The 23073-nt window shown below is 38.0% G+C and overlaps 1 protein-coding gene across 13 annotated transcripts in view; it reads right to left on the bottom strand.

Moving 5' to 3' along the window:
• The window catches only part of SPTAN1 (spectrin alpha, non-erythrocytic 1), a 60072-nt gene that overhangs the window by 14467 nt on the left and 22532 nt on the right, over positions 1–23073 (bottom strand). For 4 of the 13 annotated variants that reach the window (XM_072632595.1, XM_072632600.1, XM_072632603.1 and 1 more), the window contains exons 11-37: positions 22553–22690; positions 21960–22070; positions 20916–20993; positions 20642–20797; positions 20241–20445; positions 19318–19499; positions 18669–18912; positions 18249–18371; positions 17363–17580; positions 16749–16841; positions 16051–16185; positions 14831–14979; positions 13370–13429; positions 11944–12142; positions 11195–11299; positions 9528–9551; positions 8962–8997; positions 7639–7686; positions 6654–6745; positions 4180–4324; positions 3894–4075; positions 3453–3552; positions 3107–3304; positions 2872–3018; positions 2261–2364; positions 1850–2012; positions 1476–1490 (exon numbers count right to left, since the gene is read on the bottom strand). In XM_072632595.1, the coding sequence (XP_072488696.1) occupies positions 1476–1490; positions 1850–2012; positions 2261–2364; positions 2872–3018; positions 3107–3304; positions 3453–3552; positions 3894–4075; positions 4180–4324; positions 6654–6745; positions 7639–7686; positions 8962–8997; positions 9528–9551; positions 11195–11299; positions 11944–12142; positions 13370–13429; positions 14831–14979; positions 16051–16185; positions 16749–16841; positions 17363–17580; positions 18249–18371; positions 18669–18912; positions 19318–19499; positions 20241–20445; positions 20642–20797; positions 20916–20993; positions 21960–22070; positions 22553–22690 (3450 nt within the window). The remainder of the gene's footprint in view (positions 1–1475; positions 1491–1849; positions 2013–2260; positions 2365–2871; positions 3019–3106; positions 3305–3452; positions 3553–3893; positions 4076–4179; positions 4325–6653; positions 6746–7638; positions 7687–8961; positions 8998–9527; positions 9552–11194; positions 11300–11943; positions 12143–13369; positions 13430–14830; positions 14980–16050; positions 16186–16748; positions 16842–17362; positions 17581–18248; positions 18372–18668; positions 18913–19317; positions 19500–20240; positions 20446–20641; positions 20798–20915; positions 20994–21959; positions 22071–22552; positions 22691–23073) is intronic. The other 9 variants (XM_072632597.1, XM_072632602.1, XM_072632604.1 and 6 more) reach the window with 4 other exon arrangements.

Here is a 23073-nt window from a genome sequence, read left to right as displayed (position 1 = left end):
ATATGGATTTCAGATTTACAAGAAAAAAATCAATGAAAAAAATCATGTATGTATTTGGGAAGCTAGTCAGCAAAAAAGTAGTTAATTTAACATAGTCTGGGAAATAAGTTGGTGTCTCTCAGTAATCCATCTGAAAAGCCTCTCGCATATATTGCAGGAAATAGAGACCAACTAATTTATGCTATCTGGTAACTGTGGTTAACCTAAAACCAAGCCCACTAAACAATTGCAGGCTTGACTCTTGTTAAGAGTTTGTCTTGGCTAAGAAATGAGAAGCAGAGAACAGAACCATGAGAACAACTGGACCCCAATGGGAGGAGGACTAATAAGAAAACAGAGCACGCACTCTTATCAGCAGAAACAAAAAACAGCCATGATGGCAGCTGCAACTCCCCAACTCTGAGAACAACAGCCAGGGGAGAAGCATATTAATTAACAAACACCCCCCAACAGAGCTCAAAAGTATAGAGGGCAGAGTTAAAAAAAAAAAAAAAAAGGGAGGAAAAGTACTACTGTTGGTAAGGATTCTGCATCAAATGTTTACTTACAGAGGCAGCAAGTATTCAAGGACTGGGGCTATGCCACAGGCTAACACATCCATTACTAGGGAGTTCAAAAATGGGTGAAGGTGATGGAAAAAAGAAACTTACCAGAGAATTTTTAAAGGGGAAAAATGTCACATAATATGACAATCTCACCACCAGCTTCTTATCATGAACCTAGGACTTCCATGTCTGAACAGCTTACATATTTCTCTGTTACCAATGATTAAATTCTGTTCTCTTCTTTCTAGTTTTGATTAATTTGTGGTTCAATCCCATTTTTCTCTTCCTTATCAAATTCTGTTTTTGTTTTTTCATTTGTTTTTCACCTACCTATTTAAGTGACCATTCCATGACATCTAAATTAAATTTCTCTTACTGTCTTATGGGTAAAAACAATCTCATTTGTCTTAGGTTATTAAACTGTTGCCCTACTGGACTTTCAGTGCAAAGATTTGCATCTCCTTATGCCTTTAGGCAACTTGTTTTTGGTGAATGGCAACTTAAGGCTTTATACATATTATGGATTTTCCATCCTTGGTCACAGAAGACCTGAATACCAAGTCAAAAGTCTAAAGAGAGAAGAGTAACATCTGTTAAAAATGAAGCTGGTAAAACTTATCAATGAATTATGGAGCTTAGTATTTACTGATACTAAGCAATTCTTTGATGAGAACCCCAATACTGCCTTGGAATCAAACAGATCATGCAGAACATGCCTAGACAATGAGTTTTTTTGGCCAGCTGCATGATTAAAACGAAGAAAGCCACATCCCACAAGGGACACCTAGATGGAATATGATGGATGATTAGAGAAGCCAAAGATGAATGGACTAACAAAATGAACATGACCAAGTATCAATAATCTATACAAGAGAACACAAATACTGGCAGCTAATGAACCAAGCTCTAAAAAAAACCCCCCAAACTTACCAGCAGCTTGGAAAGCTACAAAATAGATTAAGAGAACAAAAGTTCAGTACACTGACACAGATCCACATATCAGTTACTAAAAAAAAAAAAATTACTTTGCTATTATACTTACCCCCAAAAAGCCAGTATTATGAAACAGTAAAACAGAAGGAAGACTTAAACTTTTATTTTAGACTAATCATGTTACATGATCTCATATCATGTCACTAGGTGAGAAGACAGCCATGAGAGCAGTTTACAAAAGCCTACATCGATCTGAGTATTTTCTTGAGCTTTTCCATAGGTAACAAGGTGGGCTGCTTCACTTTTACAACTCTTCTAGCACTTGTAAGAGCCATTATGGGGCTAGATTTCCAATCAGTTCAGTAACTCACCTGAATGTTGGTAGGATCCTTATAAGATTCATCACTTGCTGTTTGAAGCTTTTCACTAATCCAGGCCTCAATCTCATCTACATCTCGACTGAACTGCTGAAGAGTTTGAGATTCTCCCAGCTTGGATCTCTTCTCAATCATTTGGGCTTTTAGGCGTCTCCATCTATAGAAAGAAAATTAGACCATGTCAATATACTTCAACAATCCAAAGTGAGATAAAAAGCTAACACTGAAGACCAAGAGCTGGGCTTGGCATGCAGCTGTCTAGAATGATTTTTAAATTAAAAATGAAGTTTGCAGTAAGTAGCAGTATGCTAGCTCTTGACCTAAAAGGTCAAAATGAATTTCCAAAGATATTTTCATTGCTAAACCTAGAGTTTATTTGACAATAAAATTCACCTATCATCATACCTGTCCAGAACTTCATTGCGACGGTTAGAAATGTCTCCTTTAGCATAGTGATCTGCAGAGATTAACTGGTCAGCAAAAGACTGCAGAGCTGCAATCTTCTCTTCCTGTTCAAGAAGAAAGCCACAATTTGAAGTTGGGAAGCATAAGTAGAATGAAACACCCAAAGGGTGATAATCAAGCTATGGTCACATGTGAAGCTGATGAGAACGCTAATGTGGAATAAGCCTGCCATCTGTCCTTTATCTATGACATCTGCCTTTTTCATTATCAGAAAAGAACTTGACTAGAGAGGAGTTCATGGCTCCAGAAAGAAGAGAAAGGACTTGGCAGTAGGAGTCTGTAAACTACCTGACACCTTCACCCCTAAACATAGATCAGTGTCAATTTTTCTGATTGATCCTGGGAGTTAACTAGTGTTTACATCTAAAACAGCCTCTTCACTCACAGGCCAATGGTTGTTCTAAAGCACTATCTACCCCCCTTTTTATTGGTGACAACTGATTATTTCAACATTCGAACTTGGTCAAATTAAGTGAGTAAAATATACAAATAAGAGGTGAAGAATGTTAAGATGATGAAAGATGATTCATCTTGTCATTCAAATGCTGTACCTGGACATTGATTGCTTTATCAAAGTCTTCATGTTTCTTGATCAGAGCCTCCACACTATCCAGTGAATCTCCTTTATCTTCAGTGTTCAGGAAGGCCTCCCGAGCAGCCATCCAATTTTCCGCTTGTTCACAATCCCGGTGAAACAACTGAGGAGGAGAAAAGGCTGATGAAAGCTCAGTTACTAGGAGAGATCTGTGGATGAAATATAAACAGGTATCAAGGCTAAACAGGTACCTGCAGTTCAAGACACTGATCCAACATCATCCTGCGCTGAACCCAGGCATTCTCTAGATCGGCCCTCTCTTGATCGAGAATATCTAGTTTCTCTTTGATCTCTGGGCTGGCATAGTGCCCACGAGCCAACAGCTGCTGCCCAAACTGCTCAAATGCCTGGAAAGTGCCAGCCCTGGCATCAATTTCTGTCCGGTGTTCCTGCCAAAAGAAGGGAAAGGATTAAATATCTGGCAGTGGAATGACCACTCCAATGTTATCAACCTGCTCATAACAAAAGGTAAGGAGAAGTCTTCAACAGATAGTGAGGACATGGAGGCTTTCACATGCAGCAGGAAATTTCACTTACCTGATGTCTTTCTAACAAAGCTTCAGCTCCCGTGACATCCTTGGCTAATTCATCAGAGGATACTAAGCCCCGGATACCATTGATCCAAGACATGAGGTCCCTAGAAAACAGACCCATGGAGAAATATTACGTTCTCTAGCAGGCAGGCCATTTGTCCAAGAAACCAGAGTAATTTTGTAAATGTTGGGCTAAGAAACTCATGGAACTTAGCCTATACAACATTCAAAAACCAGTAAAACTCCACAGAGGAAAAGTATACAGTTTCCCTGGTCAACTCTTTTTATAAGACAGATAGCTGAAAATCTCCTAAAAGCAACAACTTAAAGAGGAGTGGGGGAGACTGGTCCTACTTTTCATTTAGGATCATAAAACCCCATGTCCAAATGGAACTGTAACATACCAAACCACCACATTCATATGTAAAATGCTTCAGATCTTTACCGAAAATCACTGAGGAAACGTTGCAGGTCATGAGAATCCCCCAGCTTGGCTTTGCGCTGGTCAGCTCTTTTCCCTAGGCTGTTCCAGGCCTGATTTAGCTCAGTGCATTTCTCTTGAAGGTCTTCAGCTGACTCGGGATGGGACTGAATTAGACGTTCAGCAGTCTCCCCAAGGGAATTCACCTAGAGAAAAAACGAAATCAGAACAATCAAGTCAGGAACCATGCTCAAAAGTTACAAATCTTTTGCTCCATCTGGGAAGGAGCCTATGTCAGGAAGAGGCTCACCTTATCACCCAGTGCAGCCAGGTCTCTCTCAAAGCCCTCGTGCTTGCGCTGTAATGCCTGAACGCTGGCCAGATCGTGACCGTAATTGTCTGTGTTCAGAGCTTGATTCTTTTCTTCAATCCATTCCTTGGTTTCATCAGCATCTCTACAGATGGCAAAGAATTGTTTTAGATGTGTAGAAAGACTAGTTTACGTGCTTTAGAAACTTATTCTTTGAAACATTCACCAAGGGACTTTAACGCTTGCACTATACATCAATGTGCTTTAAGGAGCAGAATAATGGTATTTTTTAACCTTTCTCAACACCTTGCACTCTACTTCTGACTCCTCCATAGAATCCTCCTTTATAATAAAAAAAACCCACAGTTAAGCCAAACAAGTGAACACAATGACCATGTCTGATAAAGTGTACTTCAGCCGTACCTGCAGTTTACTACCTCTGTGCTGAGAAGTGTATTTTGTCAGTAGTGCACTGCAGTCATTTTGATCATTACTAAGAAGGCTGGTACACAGTAAAATACTGACTGGTACCAGTGGCAGTCATACTTCACCCACACCAGTACTTTTCATGGCAGCAAAAAGTGGAAAACAAAACATGGGAATGCTTCTTATCCAAGTCCTCTATCAGCAGAACCAGGAAAAAATGCACACTGATGTAATGAATTAAAAAGTAACCGAGCAACAATAACTGTAATGACCAATCTTAGCCCTCAAGAACAGATGATACTGAAACACATCTCTCTCCTGTAGTAGGAAGGCTACCAAGAGAGCAGAATGTTGCACATGGAAGGCAAGGTATCAAGCACTGATTAAGTTCTTACTATGCACTAAGGCATATATACCATCAGATATGGATTTTTGTCCATTGGTTTTTTTTTTTTTTTGGACAGAAGGAATCATTCAACTGGGCAAAAGCAGAGGAGTACACAGGTAAATAAATAGCTGTGATGTAAGGAACAAGGAATCAATAAAACTTATTTTTGGTGGGATGAGCAATGGAGATATAAGTGACCTTCCCAGGGTCATATGGCTAAGTAAGCGTCCGGAAGCCTCATTTGAACTCCAGTCCTACTGACTCCAGGGCCGTTGCTCTTTCTACTGAACCACCTAGCTGTAGCAAAAAAACTTTTAAACATTAAATAAAATGAATAGTACATATACTACTTTTGTTTGACCAAGACTCAAATTTTGGGTTTTCAGTTTGCTTATCTACCTCGTGTCTGGCTTTCCCATTCACCATAGGAATCTACTCTATTACACTCCTGACACAATTTCTGCTTGAAGAACAATAAAGGGGATCTCTTCACAATAATTCTTAAAGTAACTTATATTTAGATAGCACTTTATAAGGATACCTCGCTGAGTAGTCATGACAGGGTAAGTAATGTAAATATTATCATCCCCATTTCACAGCTGAAGAAACTGAGAACCACAAAGGGTGAGCAAATTTCTCAGTCACCCAGTCAGCAGCGTGTAGTTTCCATCACACTGTCCTATTTCCCTACCTCATGAGGCAGCTCAGCTTGCTCTATTTTTATATCTTTGATTGTGAAAAAGTTCAAAAGAGTTGAATAAAATTCAAATCCAAACAGTGGCTTTACAAAGAAATAAGAATACAAATTCTATGTTATCGTAGGAGAGTAGAGAAGCCCTTTAAATCAAAGTCTGTGTTAGAAGTTGGCAAACCAGAGCTGGGGAGCCAAATCTGGCCTACAGCCTATTTTTGTGAGGCCCATAAGTGAAGGATGGTTTTTCCCTTTTTAAACACATTTAAAGCATACATACTTTTAGAATACAATTAAAAAGGTAAAAATCATTCCTGGAAAGTCTACAGTAGAGGGAAAGCACTTGGATTAATTTACTGGAGGGTGTGTGTGCCAGATAGGTGGCAAAGTGGATAGAGTGCTTTGAAGACCTGACTTCAAATCTGCGTCAAACACTTACAAGCTGTGTGGCCCTTCGTGAGTCACTTAACCTCCATTTGCCTTAATCCACTAGAGAAGGAAACGACATACCACTCCAGTGTCTTTGCCAAGAAAACCCTATGAACAATATATATAGTAAATGGAGTCATGTAGAGTTGGACCCTACCAAACAACTGAACAACACTAATTTTTAAGATTTACCTAATGACGCTCATCTTATACTGTCTGTGATCTCAGTCAAACGTGTGCATGCTAAGGTAATGGATTTTTAATGAATATGTTTAAAAATATATTTAAAAAATCTTCATTTAATGAGATCCCAAAATTTGGCAAAAAACCCCAACAACAACAAATCAAAATTAGGCAGCAGGTTGGATTTGGCCTGCAGTCTGCTAACCCCTACTCTAGCAGTGAAGTGTCTTCCTTTACCTAAGCCCTACAGAGACCTAAATCACTCTAAGTTCTAAGAATATTACAAATCAAGTATTACTTTTTTCTTCTTCTATCCTCTGCTCCATTCCTAACATGGTTATCAATAAGATCTCTCACCTATGGAATCTTTGTACTTCATGGGCACTGCCCAGAAGTTGGCTCCGCTCTTCAGCCAACTGCTGTAGGGACCGCCAGCGCTCATTTAATTCCTATACAAAAGAATGCAAATCATCAGTTTTGTTTACAGTTTTTGCCCTTACAATGGGGTTTCATGTTTTTCGTGAAACACTCCATTTTTGGATGATGGTGAAAGATGAAAGGGACTCAACAGATTACCTTGAAAGTAAGTTCCAGTGAGTGTTCCTTAGTTCTCAGAGAAACTTTTTAACTTGAGTAATGAGTATGCAAATAGTGTCACATGGAATGCCACAGAGGCAGACCACAAAATAAAACTTTTGGACTTTACAACAAAAACTTTATAACCTTGGTCAAAGTGATAGGACTACGGTAGCCTTTGGTGGTGCTGGACACTTCCTAGAACTTGGGTTGTGTTCACATCTTTTGAAAACAGCCTGGGGAGTCTTGAACTCCACAAAGTCTCTTATGGAGTAAAAGCTAACCCTGAAGGGGTTCAAACATCTATGGAGAAAATAAACTTGTCATGCTCATTCAAGAGCACCTTACCAAGTATAAAGCATGCTACACTCCTCCCACTTCAGTTTAAGAGAAGGAACTATATCACTGATTAGAAAAGTCAACTCTCAAAACAAGAGGTTTAGTTTCAAAGTAAAATGGACAATAATGCAAGGATAATTGAAGCCACACTTTTTTGGGCCTAAAGCAGATACTACCCTTCACCAATGGCATGAGTAACTTGGAAATCAACTACTACAATTTTTTTTTTTTAACAAGATTCCCTCACGGGATTTCTATCACAGGGATTCTAAATAAGAACCTTTAGCCTCAGAATCAGTATTTGAAATCCAGCACTGACTTAAGAGACTCCTGAGGCCCACATAACTGGATATTAGTCACAAAACATGGAAGAAAAGAACTGAAGAAAAACAAGAAAAGAGCAAGTAGAGCTTTCATTGGTTCTTACCTTGATTGAATTAAAAGTGGCCACTGTGTGAACCATCAGACGTGCAGACTACATGGGGAAGGAAAGCAGAAGGAGAGCAAAAGTAATCAGAGATTTGCTAATCAGCGACAGAAAACCAGGCTTTCAACATCAATTGTGCCTGACTAATCGTCAACCAATATGATGTTAAAAGGATGCTGAGTTTTTATTGAAGACATCAACAGTAGCATTGATTACAATGTCCAATGTCAACAATCAGATGTATTTCAATGGCTCATTTTCCCCACTGCATAATGAAAAAGATAAGAATTTAACTGAAGTCACAATAACTTATATGTAGGGTGGTAAAAAAACAAAAATCCAGAACTTAAAGCATGGGGAAAAAACACTGCAGAAATTACAAATGGCAATTAAGCCTATTTAATCACAAAGATTAACCAATCAGTGAAGTTACTAATTATAGTCATAAAAGTTGTTTTAAATCAACAAGGTCAACTAAGGGCAAGGAAAGAAAAGGTCAAGAAAGAAACACAAAATAAAGGAATATTATTTAAGTAAGTAAAAGCAAGAAGAACAAGGCAGAATAAGAGATTTGGGGAGGAAATTCTATAATCCTATTTAGTGGGCCGCCCTGAACGTTTTGAGCTATGTCCTACATTTGGCAATATGAACTGGGAGGTAGGATATGTGCCTAACCAAGAAGTACAACACACACTGTATTTTTGAACCTGAAACAAAATAACCACTCTAAGCAAATTAAACTGTGCTTGGTTTCTACTCTATGACTAAAATATTAATTGATCTACAAAAGAGATCTATCCGTCACTTAATGGAGGAGAAGTGAGGCTGGTGACCTTGCACAGTCCTCCCTCACTCAAAACAAAGTCAAGTCCAAGTCATATCATTTCTCTGATGGCATAGCGTCTTCTCTGCCAACAAAGGATGAACAAAACAACAATGACTATGTAAAAGAAAAAACCTAAAGATCATGAGAGTTCTACAGAATCCTTAATTTCTCAATTGTTCCAGAAAAAGAAATGAGAAAATGTCCTTCTTTCCTTGCAGAGGTGGGAGACTATGAGTGTGGACTACTGCATATATTATCAGCCTTGCGTGATATACTAGTTTTTGCCAATTTCTTTGTTCTCTTTTCTAATTTTTTGTTATAGGAAATGGCTCACTGGATGGGGGAGAAATGAAGGCTATAATCTGAAATGAAGATAATGCAAAACCAAGAAATAACTTAGGCAGTACATTATAGGAGAAAACAAATAGCTTTAAATGGCTAAAAATCCTTTTGGGATAAAACATTTTAAAGGCAATATAATGCAATAGGGTCCTTACCTTCCAGGGAGAAGCAGTCTTAGAATCAGTATCATCCTATCCAAAGCACAAAAATGGATTTAGATCAGTCTTGCAAGCAGGTACAAAAAACTTAGGCCAATCCCATTTTATTAGTTCTTTCCACAACAGATTTAAAAACAAATGGCTACACCAACATTTTTACCTGCCTAGCAAAACCAGTATCTTACTGATGTCAACTAATTACTTGCAAGATCAGTTGAAAGGTTGGCAAACAAAAATGACACAGTAATCTGGTATAAAGAAAGATTTTAGAGAGCAACAGAAGGAAAAAATATCAATTATCTCTCCTTATATCATACTTTTGCTACTTTTTCAAAACAAGGGGAAAAAAATAAACACTGAAATGACAGATGTGGAAAATACCCTTAAACTTACAGCTTCTTTTGATCTTTTGCAGCATGGGCAAGAAAAATGTAAAATCTTCTATTTCCTTTCAAAGGACTTTTCAAAAGACATTTCTGAGTGTCAGTAGGAGACATCTCAGGTGGTTAGCCTTACCATATTCAAGTTCTTCAAAAATTCTATTTGCAATAATTAAGACTTACCCTGGGCATCATACCATATACCTCCTGCAAAGAAAAAAGAGATATGAATGCTTACTATCACAGGAAGGGAAATTTACATTAATTTTAGATAAAAACAATGATAATTAAGATTTATACTTTTAATGTTTGCAAAGTACTCATATATGCATTACCTCATTTGATACCAACAATTTTATGAGGCAAATAAATACTAACAAAGGTATTCCTATCTCCATTTTAGGGAAGAGGAAGTTGAGACCAGAGATACATGGTTTCTCCTGACTGAGTTCAATGCTCTTTCCATCACACTGCATACCAGTCATGTTTATTAGCACTAGGGTAGAAATCATGATCGTAAGTTAGACAGCTGACCCAGGGTCTAATGATTTTGCTAGAGGTGCTGGGTCTGCAGTCAGAAAGACTCATTTTTCTGATTTCAATTCCAACTTCAAAGACTTATGAGCTATGTGACCCTGGGCAAATCACTTCACTCTGTTTTTTTCAGTTTCCTCATCTGTAAAATGCATTAGAGAAGGAAATAGCAAACCACTCCAGGATCTTTGCCAAGAAAAGACCAAATCACCATACAAAACATCTGAGAACATGTGAAGAAATTCACTGTAACACCTGTTTCGTGTTTGCTCATTATTCTGAAATTTAAACAAATTAGCACACTAATACAGAATTAAGTTTAATTAAGCTTATTAATTATAGCTTAAGCATAAGTGCTTCTATTAAAATCCATTAAAGTCAAAGCCATGTCAGTAAAGTCCACCAAGATGGAGAGCCTATTGCCTAAGTGCCGGGAGACAGGCAGGGTGGCTACCACCCAAGCTAGCTAATAAATCCTCAGGCTAGCTACACGGTGGGTGAATAATTTTTACCCAAAGAAACTCATGAAGATTATCTACTAAGCTGTGGAGTACATAGCACCTGGAACATAGTGAGCATTTATAAAAAGCTTACTGACTGACTGGAGGGATTTGCAATCTGTGTCAGTGGAAGAATATCTCCACTGATGAAGTCACAGGTCTTTCTTTTTAAAAAATATGAAAGTATACTATGTAAGAATTTCAAAAAAGAAACCTCTGATTGCTCTTGGTCAGAAAAGAGACTTCTTCAAAAGAATGGGATGAAAAAGAAGGTTCTGGTGATTAACATATTTACTTGAAGTATTTATCAGATATCACACAAACAACATGCAAAAAAATCTTTATAAATCTGGACTTTCATGAAATAATGTACAGTGAAAAAAACAAGAGTCAAAAGAACTGTAACCATGTAAGAGGAAAAATGAATGAGAATGGAAAAAGACTCACAAAGGGGATTTAGAGGGAGTAACTGAAAAATTATTGATATTTCATACATGAGTTAACTGATTGAAACAATAATGTTGTTGAGGCAAGTTTGGTTGATGGTCTTGATGCCCTGTACTAAGTTTTTTTAATACAGCATAAATAATAGAATAACAATAAGTAACCTTTTATAAGAAGAAAGAGAGTCTGGATAACATTTTTCCTACTGATCCAAAGAATTAAACAACCTGCATGGAAATCAAGTCTAGGTAATCTCAATTTACAAATACAGTGTGAACTGTCAGTCAATTGTCTTTACTAAGGACTGCTAAAGGCACACGGTGTGCTGACATCTCAGTCCGGCCTGAGTCCAGAAGAGAGGAAACCTCCTACCTGTTGCTGTACAGCTTGAACTTCCTCCGCCATTAACCCTTCTGACTCCAGGTCTTCAGCAACTTTGTTGATGTCCTTTAGTCGGGACTCATTGGCTTTCAAATCCTTTATGACAAAAAACAAGACGTAAGTGAACACCTGAATGCAAGTGAAATGGAAGCAAAGACAAAGGTGGGCAACAATTAAACGTTGATAAAGAGAATTCCTGTACAGCAGGGATCTCTTCCTAACCATGGCATTAAGCTCTTCCACAATGACTTAGACCAGGAAATATCAGCTACAACAGTCAAGGAAATAAAGATACATTGTAACTTTCCCTGTCTCAAAGTAGCAATTAATTACCCACGTCCAATTATCACAACACTTTGGACAAATGTTAATGCTATTTAAAGGAGATGAGAGTTATATGTTTAATGGCTATCAGCTGAAATGCTGAATGTATAACAATGTGTTATAAAAATACATTGCATCTATCTAAATCAACTGCCTTATGAGTCCTGAGTTACTTTGTTTCAGTGTGCAAAATACTGAAAAAAATGTATACAGTGATACCAGAGTGCCCTATTTTAATCCAGACCATCATGAGAACTACATCTATTTCAAATGTTGGCTTTTCTGGACTTCAGAGTAAATGTTATATTGGTAAAGAGAATATCATAAATCTAAAAGAAGAAACCCTTTTCCTCAGCATATATCTAATTAATTCTGAATCCAAAGTATCCATATCAGAAAACCCAATCACCAATTACCTTTTGGAAGTCATCAAACTTCTTCTGTAGCACCTCCACCTGTTCCAGGTCTGTGCCAACCTCCTCATTTGTCAACGTGGCCTCCTTCTCATTGATCCACTGCTGTAGCTCGTTGGCTTCCCGGAACAACATGAACTTCTTGCAGCTCTTCTCCAACATGCCTTTTCGCTTCTCTCCCAGTTCCAGCAGAGAGTGGTACCTGTCAGGATTCAGGAAGAGAAGGAACATTAGCTGAATCATGATGCAAACACCTAAGTCTAACACTGGGGAGTTGCCAAGGCACAAATTCAAAACTATTAGCACATAGTAATGTGTGCATAAACATGTGTATGGTAACCAAGGATCTAGATCTGTGAGGAGGTCAAAACTCCAAGTTTTGATACCAGAAGATCAGGAAGAGGACAACATCCTCCATACCAAGAACACCTAAGCACAGGAACAGCCAAGCACACTGGTAACAAAGTCTGTCACTCAATACCACCACAACCAACAACTGCAAATGACCGAAACAAAGCACATGGTACAAGTGGTGCATGCAACTCCAAACAACAGATGAGACGGATATTCTAAGTATCATGTATCACAGAGGTTTCCTTTTTCCTGCCATACAAGTTTTTCTTAAGAACCCTGAAGGCCAGTTGAGCTACAAAACAGTCTAATGCCACAGGTATGTAGCTTAGGATCAAGGCATTAAGTCCTAAATAACTAGAAATAAACTTTTTTATTCAAGCTGGAAAGACGGTGAATGAGTTTCAAAAATGTGTCCCTGAAAGATTAAGAAATGAACATATCCTGGCATTCATTACAATGCAGTTTATGATTAGTTGAATATTATTAAGTTAGGTCAAAGAGTTTCCTAACTTAAAAGTCTGCCAAAGACTTGGCAAAGAATAAGAATCAAAGATGAATATTCTACAGTTGGTAAAGAAAATATAGAGGCTGTAATCTCATTGGATTCGTAGAGATTAGAAAAAATTAATAAAACTGAGTTTGAGGCAAAAAATATCTCACATAACTCCAAAAAATTAAACCTAAGCTTCTAAAAGTGAAGTAAAGCAAATCTTGAATTTACACATCAACCTACATTTTTAAAGGCCTGTTTAATCTCTCTACTACACAGCCAACTGGGTATTAAGAGCAAATCAGCATCTGGTGCTGACAGGTTAGCTAAACAGATTTCAAGAGGGTGAAACCAAGGACACTCTGAACACATAGCAAGACATGAAAGCAACTGATGAGAAAAGCAGCAACCAACTGAAGACAGTTTAAAACGAAATCTTTTTCCTTTTGGATGAAAGATGGATGACCAATGGACATTCTTCCCACCACTCTATGCCCACCCCCTCCAAGTTATGCAGCAGAGGCAAGACCAGCAAGCACATCAATGGACAGAGGGGGCTCAGGAAAGGCTCTTCAGCCTACTCACAGTTCTTCCACCTGTTTCATACGTAGAGATACACTGCCAGCCTCCTTAGTTATGAGTGTCCTGCACAGAGGGGGCACAGCAAAAGCATGCAAAAATTAGTGAGATTAATTCAACTAAGGTAAAGCGGGAACCTCCACCAGAGGCCAAGGTGGAGGACTGAGGAGAAAGGACCCATTCAAGTGAAGATTAGGGAGTCATTCAAAAGCTTGTGGAAAGCAGGGCAGCTCAGGCCAGCAAATGGCAAAGAAGTGATCAGCAGGGTATTCATTTCAACTTATTAGTAGGTCAGAATATCTCAGAACTCTAAACCTGAAGACAACATTCGTTAGACATACACCTTGGCTTCAAAGTTATGGAGGTAATAGGAGTGGATAGATACTTCTTGCAATCAAGCCCTAGATTCAGAACTGGCTTCCTTTGGAAATGATGAGAGTCTTACTAATGGCTAACGACATCCCTTTGAAACATCGTAGGTAGGATGGTTTAAAAACAATGCCAGGTTTAGGTTGTACTATTCATAATAGAAATCACAACCTCCCCCACAAAAACTAAAAATCCTTTACCGAATAGTAAAAATAACTCATGTTACAAACTACAAAGTGCTATATAAAAGTCTTTTCTTCTTTACTATTAGCCAAGCTGAAACAATTATTATTTAACCTAATTTTACAAATATAGAAGCTGACTTGTCCACCACCACCTAGCTACAAAAATGTCAACATCAGAACTTGAATCCAAACCTTCTGACTCAGTGGGCTGTCATTTTGAATACTATTTTGCCTCTCTGGAAAATAGGAGCAATTTATGAAGTCACTGAGTAAACAATCAGCTTTATTTTTTTCCCCAATAAGATTAACCACGGTGAGGCCCGTGGCTGTGATACTTCAAATCTAAGTAGATATGCAGAAAAAAAAAAAGATGGTTGCCAAACTTTTAGGCTGATAAATCCATTAGTCGAATTAACTGTGCCATAACATAGCCTAACAAAGGGATTTGGGAAAAAGTGCTATCTATTCCTCACAAAACAAATTACACTGAAAAATCTGCAAACTCCAATACAGAATCTATCTGAGCAGGGATTCAACAATGGAATGGGGGGCAGAAAGCTGAAGCCTATCTGGTAAACCAATTTCAAAGAGTACCCCCACACCAGATGGAAACATTAAGAGGCTTGTAATTTCAAAAAGGAAAATTACCTAGGAAAAGGAGAATGCCATGGAAGTTAGGGGAAAAACCATTATGGAAAATTAGGCAAGAAATCTAGTTAAAAATGGGAATATTCACATGTTAAAGGTGATTCTAAGAAAAGTAGCAAGAGTAAGAAAGTATATCCTTGAGTAAAGATGTACACTAGGACACTATTCAACTACAGAGAAGTAAAAATCAGAGTCTAAAGCCTGCCAGTGCTGACCACGCCCACTGATAGGCTCTGACTTTGGGTCTTATCTGCGATGCCCTTACTGGTTGTCAATCTGTTCCTGTCTCAGTGCGATACTGCCCTGTTCCTCCAGTAAGTTCTCTCGTGATGCTGACTGCGCTGGGTCCAATTTCTTTACATAGGCAGCAGGTACAAAACCTTGACGGTCATTCACTTCCACTTTCCACCAGTCCTGGAGGGAAAAGAAAAAAGCATTTGAATCTTAAGTTCAAGGTTGTTCCTCAAAAGAAGTTAAGAATTCAGTTAAATTTTTATATGCATACACAATGATACTATACTACTCCCAAAAGCAGCCTTACTGTATGCCACTTATAAGTAAAAAATCATCTTATAGTTTATATCATTTTGTACTGTAATTTTATAGTTCCAATGCTACACCAGAATCAGAAATAAAAGGGTTATTAGACGACTAAGGACATAGAAACTTTCTTTATTCAAGCCACTAAAGAGCAAACCCCACTACTAGTGTTATGGTATTCGTTTTGGGTTAAACTAATGTCAGCCTAAAAAAAAAAAGAATAGTATTTCTTTCCAAAATGCCATCTATATTTAAGTACATGTGAAGAGTAGGAAATAAGGAGCTTCTTACCAAGAGAATGATGACTGGGACTTTCTCCTGTCCTAACCAATGTAAGGTACTACACATTTATAAAAAGATATTAACAAATACACCCTCTACTGTGTCCAGGATACTGATCAGGTCTGGAAACTCTACCATATGAGAACTGGTTAAAGGAATGGGGTGTGTGTGAGAGACTGATAGGTAATGTTACTAATCCAGTAAAAGCATGGCCAAGAGGAAGAATTATAGCTGTTTTCAAATGTTTGCAGAGTCAAGAAGAGTTAGAAACCCTCCATAAACCCACCTAGACCAATTTGGAGAAATTACAGTGAAGTCGCTTGCAGCATAATTTAAGAACTTTCTTAACTAGAAGTATCCAAAAAAATGAAAAAAGGCTAGATACACCTCAATCGAGATATTTAAGCAGAAGCTAGATAACAATCTCTTCAGGTCATCAGACAGCAGATTTTCTCTACTGCTTAAGAAACTCAACTAAACACTTCCAAGTTCTCTTCTAATGCTAACACTTTTTTATCCTAAACTGAACCTGAGACTTACTTTCAACTACTAGGGCAATTGCAGGAGGACAAGGTTCAGGAGGGTAGGTACAGCTGTGAAAATTCAGAAACAACTGTCGTGCTGATAAAAAAACAAAAATCACCATCCTCTAAAGTGCCTTACCTTGTTTGTGCTGTTGAGTAGTGTGAGGATATCTCCCTTTTTCATAGTGACCTCTCGAGGACTCTTTTCTTGATAGTCATAGAGGGCCAACACAAGCTCCTTCCCAGTTTCGTCATCGGTGGGAGCAACTTGTTGCTAAAATGCAAAGAGGAAATTACGTTTAGTAGTTAAAAATCAACTCTCTCTTGCAGAGTATCTTCTACTAGCTAAATGAAAGACTATCAACTTATCACTATTCCCATTATTGCTTTTATTCATTTAAAGTTTCTACTCTAGATACATGGAAATTTTAAGACAACACACACATTTTAATTTGTAAGTGATAATTTTAATTTATTATTGCAAATAACAAACATAGCAAAACAAGGCTAGCCAATATATCTTAAAACTATGGAACACGCAATTGGGCATCATCCTTGACATGACAATCTCTATATCATTCCGTTAGTTTACATGATGCTGAAGTGAACACTTAAGTTTTCATGTTATTTAAAGTTAATTCTTATAACTATATTAAACTGCACACCTCCTCCTCCAGAGGAGATTCAAAGAGCTTAGGCTGCATTCATTCTGATTGTCAGTCAGTAAACATTTATTAAGTGCCTACTATGTGCCAGGCCCGCATTCAATTTGCTTTTGAAATACTTATTAATAGTATCTAGAGAAAATAATGGATCTGTCACATCAGATGTTTTTACCCGGCATGATTGAGCTTGCTCCCGCAAAGCCTGTATACTGCTGCCATAGGCACTCAGATCTGACATCAAAGCTTCATGTTTCTTCAGAAGAGCCTGAAACCAAAATTAAATATATCAAAAACACGAATGGGAAGTCTGTGGCAGCTTTATCAGTACACTCTACCCTCAAGCCTTACTGAATTGCTTGTTATTTTACAATGTGAGAAAACATGCTGGCTATTTAATATTATGATAAGTGAAGTTCATGTATCATATCAAGTTGTCACCTAACCTTATTCTTTGTATCCATTCTAACGATTCTTGACAAATTCAAACTGATGAAATGAAAGTCAAAATAATACCTCCTACCATGAAATATCTAGCACCTAATTAGAATATCTAAAAGAAGTTAATAGCAGCCGTAATGTTGCTGCAGTTTTGCGAGCCCCATCATCTACTGCAGAAGGACATACAAAGTAAGGTACAGGTGGACACAGAATCTCAATTTTGGGGGAAAAAAAAAAGACAGCTATCCCCACGTTTTCTCTAACTGGCTCTTCTAACCAAATGGTTCCTGTCAGTCTGTCAAATGCCTTAGATTGTTCAACTTTTCCCACTTTCTGAAAAGGTCTTACCTCAGCAGAGTCCTCATCTTTTCCATAGTCTGTACTGCCCACAATAGGTTCTTTCTCTCGCATCCAAGATTCGGCTTCATTGGCATCAGCAAAATACTGCTGAGCCTGCAGGGAATCTTCTAAATCCTGCCGACGCTGGGAAGCTTTTGCTTTTAGAGACTCCCACTTCTGATTCAATTCATTTAGCTTGGCCTTCACATCCTCAGCAGCAAAATGGCCTGAGGTATGAATGTGGGGGGTAGGAGGAAGAGAGAAAAGAAAAAGGCATCAATAAAGGAGAAAATGAACAAAAAACTTCCCTGAAGCAGTTATCAATACATTATTCTGAACAACAGTTACTCTGCCTGTTGTAAAGAACACAGAAACAACTCTGAAATCCCAAGACCTAAGTGAGCTGAAGTTCAATCAGAACTTGGAACCTCATTTACTTGACCATAAAACTAGGGCATTTGGGCCACATCCCAACTTGAACGCAGTACAGACAGTTCTGCCAAGATCACTCTAAACTGATGAACATCGAGAACTCACAATAGACAGAACACCATCTGCCCTTACGCACGACAAATATGAAGAATTCAGAGAAGTATGACAAGGTTTGTAGTGATAAGAGTGAAGAAATCACAAATGAACAATATACACATATTTCAACAACGTGGAGAAAAAAGTCAACCATCAGTTAACAAAACCCTGGTCAAACACAATGGCCCATGTTAGGACTACACCGTTTTAAGAACCGATTCTTAAATTCTGCTAACAACAGTAAAGAAACTTTTTTGGCAGAGAGGGAGGAGGGCATTGTTTGTTGGAAAGTTTCTGTTGTGCCAAAACAAACGCATCAATAATAATTTAAAAGTGGAAGAAAATATCTGTAATCTCTCAAACTCACCTTCTTCTACCATGGCATTTCCTTTCTGTGTAACAGCCTTGATACGGGGCTCATGACCAGCGATCTCAGCTTGAAGGGCCTGATGCTTCTTTAGGAGGTTCTGGACCCCAATGAGATCCTTGCCTGAAAAAATAAGTCAATTCCTTCATCCAAGCCATTAAATAAAACAAAGTCAAGGCTGAACTGTTTCCCCAGGAATCACCATTATCCAATTTAAACATCAAATGCCTACTATGTGAAAAGGAGCCATCATCATAGCTGAAATTTAAGTAAACTTTGACCCATGCATTTTAAGACACAAAACCATGAATCAGTAACAACTGACATTTACATAGATCATCCTACTTGAATGTTAGAACTCAACTAGAATTGAGTATTAGCTCATTAAACTTGCTTTACATATTATAGAAATGGCCTGACCTCTGTTAGTGGAAGCAGCAATGGGCTCTTTTTCCCGGATCCATGTTTCTTCATCCTCAACATCCCGGAAGAGTTGCTGTAAGCGCAGGGAGTCAGCTAGCTTCTGCTTTCGGGCAACCATAGGATCCTTCAGAGCTTCGTATCGAGCTACAAGGGCCTCCTGCTTCTTCTTGATGTTGTCAGCATCAAAGTGACCAGCATCCTGAAACTGCCGGGCCTGGATGGTGATGCCATCAATTCGATCCTGGGATGAGGCATAAGACAGGAAGAGACAAAACTGATGATGAAGATCTACTTTCTCTCATCACTTCAGGGATTCTAAGTCTACATAATTGCTTTATTTCTGGGTTAACTAGAAAACAATGCCAGATTTTGACAAATTTATTAAGTTTCATTGCTGAAACATACAGGAGGATTTAAGTTTCCTGAGGATAGGAACTATTTCCTTTGCCTTTGTTGTCTCAATATCTATGTAACCCTCACTTGACCATAACAGGGGCTTAATAAACATCTGATATATTGAACTGACTATCCCCTTTGAATTTCTTGGTATCTCATGACCAGAGATTCTAGTGTGAGAGCATTTTTTCTACATTCCCAAAGTATGGTGCTGAAAATGCCCAATATCCCAAAGGAACACACTCTCTACCTGGTGGGCTGCAACATCTGCCTCTAGCAGGGCATGCTTCTTCTGAAGGTTTTGGACATTAGTAAGATCTTTCCCGTAATCGTCAGAGGCTAAATGACCTTCTACTTCATAAAGCCACAATTCAATATCCTCCACGTTACGGTTAAACTGTTGTTGCTGGTTAGCTTCACGAAGTTTGATTCCTATTCAGAGAGAAGGGTCTCAGATTCAGAGAGAATTTCTATATGTTAATAATGATTGTCACTTTTTATGTCAATACATGTTTTAAAGATGCCATGCAATGTTAGTACAGAAATGGGAACAGAAAGCTATTTCATATTCTTTCCTTGTGACTCAATAATGAGAGAAAAAGTTACTACCTTTCATGTACTTCTCTATTGTCTAATCTCTGTTTTCCCCTTTCTTTGAAGGGATGGAAAGTTGAATCAGATATATTTTTTAAAAGGATCCTGAGCTCCATGAGAAAAAAAATCACAAGAAATATGAAATATAACTGAATTGCCCATTTTTATTCTCAGCTATGGGTGTCTATCAGATAACAGTCTGTCTGCATTATCCCCTTCTCAACCAGGGTTGAACAAATTTATTAACCATTTTCTCTAATCTTTATCCAATGGTAGGACACAACATATGTTTCATCTGCCATGTTCAAATATATTTACTAATTAGGTCTGTCATACGAAATCTGCTGACAATAATTCTCTCACAGAATTATTAAGCCCAATACCGAAATTATCTTCAAATCTACTCTTTCTAAGGTATAACTTTCCACGGTACATGTTTTGCTCACAACAATTTAAACAAAACTATATTGGAAAAAAAATCTGACTTCATATGCAATGTCTTAAGCCAAGAGAGATCAACTACACCTATGGATTCCTATTCTGAAGAACCCACCAATACTGGAACAAAATATTTCTTACCTTTCAGTTCTGTGGCTTCCAGCAGTTTCTTCCACAAACTGATTACCTCATTCATACGAGTTGCCACCTCATCCTTGGCATAATGATTAACATCAATCAGTTTTTGTCCAGCTTTCTCCAAGGCATCAATTCGACTCTGATTAGCTGACAGCTCAGCCTCAAAAGCCTGATGCTTCTGAACTTTGCCCTGCAAGTTCGATGGATCCTGGAGGAAATGGCAGAGAAAGATTTCTAGTTGGAATTTTAATGGGAAATTCATCCAACACACTTTCACACTCAGTGTCTGACTTACAGTCAACAGTCTTAAATTAGAAGGCATCTATGTTCCATATAAAAGAAGTCTCATTTCCTGACATAATTCACACTGTTACAGACTTATGTTTATCTTTCCTAGCAGTTACCTTGTAAGCTTCATCTGTTGCAGTTTTCATCTTCTCATTCACCCAACTCTTTAGCTCATCAGAATCTCTGAAAAACTGCTGTAGGTGGAATGAATCGGCCAGCTGCGCCCGACGGTACATAGCCCGTTCATGAAGGGCATTGCGTCGGCTCAATAACTGAAAGATAAGAATTATGTGTGAATTCCTGGTTTTTGGCTCCCAGTAGACCTTCTTTCTACCTCTTAGTTAAATGGTTCATCATCGTTTCCTGATTACAGAGGACTTGGAAACTTACTGCATCTCTACGTGTAGCCACATCTTCCATTGCATAATGGTTATTTTGGATTAGCTTGGTTGCAAACTCATCTAGTGCCTAGAAAGACAGAATTGTTCATTAGTAAGGATACTGTTTTCCTCAAGCTGAGCTAACTTTGATTATACTCCATCCACTTTAAAATTCATATACAGGCAGGTAGGTGGTACAATAAATAGTGTGTTGGAGATGAAGTCATGAAGACCTGAACTCAAATCCTGCTTCAGCTATTTACTTAGTTGTATGATCCTGTGTAAAGCACCACAAGGACCGTCACTGTAAGTTTCAGTTTCCTCACCTGTAAAACGTAAATAAGAACACCAGGGTCATGGTGTCGATCAAATGAGATTATACTGGTAAAGCACTCTGCTAACCTTTCAGTGCCATAGAAATGTGAGTTATTATTATATATCCTATGTCAAAGTTACATTTGTGCAAATTTATTCTTCTGGTTTTGAGCCTCTGCTCATCAGATGTTTTAGAGAAGTGGTGTCAAACTCAAAAAGAGACAGACCCCTGTGGGCCACATATTGACTTAGAAAACCACAAAATGACATTATCTTGTATTTTTATTTCTTGTTTAAAATTTCCCAATTATATTTTGGTCTGTTTGTGGTTGCACTACAGAGTTTTGCCGGCCCCAAGTTTGATGCCTGTTTTTAGAGGCTACTGACCTCCTCTCTCTCAGTTCAACAGGAAGCAACTGAGTAGTAAAACCTTAGTTCCACACAAGTCAAACAAAGTTATGACACTGCCAATGTCTATCTGCCTATCTTTAAGCAAAACGTTAATTCCAAATTTGGAGTCAAATATACAAGTTGGCCTTTTGTCACCTAACTCATCATGTTATTGAGAATCCCTGGCTCAGATGTCTTGGAAAGATTTTGGGTATCAACGGAAAACAACAAAGCACCTTTCACACTGTGTGAAAACTATTGTGTGTAGGAATCCCTTAGAAAATGATAAATCTTGTAGAATATTCTCAAGATCATTATGAAGGGACTAGAGCTAAGTAAAATATCTTACTGTAATTTTTTCTTCCTGAGCACTGAGGGATTTCTCAAAGTCTTCATGCTTCTTGAGAAGAGCTTCTACACTGTCCAGAGAATCTCCCAGGTCTTCATTTAACAGAAATGCCTTTAGAAAGGAAATAGAAGGTTTGGGATGATGCTTTCACTTCTGAAAATTAAATGGCATAAACTACTTTAGGCTGGGGGAAAATGAGGGAGAGGGAAAATGAGAAAGAAGAGTCTATGTATGCCAGGCTCCAAAGAAAACTTGAAAAAACTTTCAGATTCAACAAAGGAGAAAATCAACTCAGTCCTAAACTCTTTGGGCTGTTGTTTTCTATCTTTCTATTAGTTATACACATTTCCCAATGATTGTTAGTCGAGAATAATAATGATAATAATTTTGAAAGACTATATACATGAAGTTTCTTTTAAGGACAGTCCAGATACACTGCTGGGCTGAGGGAGAAATGCTAGTATATTTAAGAACACTGACTCCATACTTTTACTTGTGGAGTCAGACTTTATCTCTTATGGTACAAGATTTTTCTTCCCCTGAGCAGAGCACCAGAACTTCCGATTTCCCTAACATTCTCATTCAAATTCTACCTCTTGTTTGCTCATCCAATTGTCCACTTGTTCAGTGTCTCTATAGAAGAGCTGCAGATCCATGCACTGCTCATACTGCTGTCTGCGAAGTTCCCAGAGTTCCAGGAGGGCAGCTCTTTCATCAGAGAGGATGGTGAGCTAAAAGTGAGAGAAGACAAAAACAGAGATTAACCATTACTTTAGCTATAATAATTAGATGGTAACACACGTAAATGACAAATCTAGAGTCTGTGAATTCTATTACAAGACCGTTGACCTTTCCAGAATCCAGTTTTCTCACCTACAAAATCTTCACTTATGGTGATGGGAGAATAAAAATAAGACACACAGCAAAAACTATATAAAGATTAAAAAACCAGCAGGACCAAAATGTCAATGTTTATGCTAATGAAAAGAGGAAAGCCCTGATCCTATCTTTTTATTCTGGGGTTAATTCAATGCTACATTAGTGTTAAGTTTATCTAACGGAAAACTGTTTAAATGACATCTGCCTAAAGCATGAAACATGTAATGAATAAAAT

The sequence above is a fragment of the Notamacropus eugenii genome, chromosome 1 (genome assembly GCF_028372415.1).
Source record: "Notamacropus eugenii isolate mMacEug1 chromosome 1, mMacEug1.pri_v2, whole genome shotgun sequence".
NCBI lineage: Eukaryota > Metazoa > Chordata > Mammalia > Diprotodontia > Macropodidae > Notamacropus > Notamacropus eugenii.
Note: the sequence above shows the minus strand (reverse complement) of the source record. Positions and strands in the feature narration are given on the sequence as shown.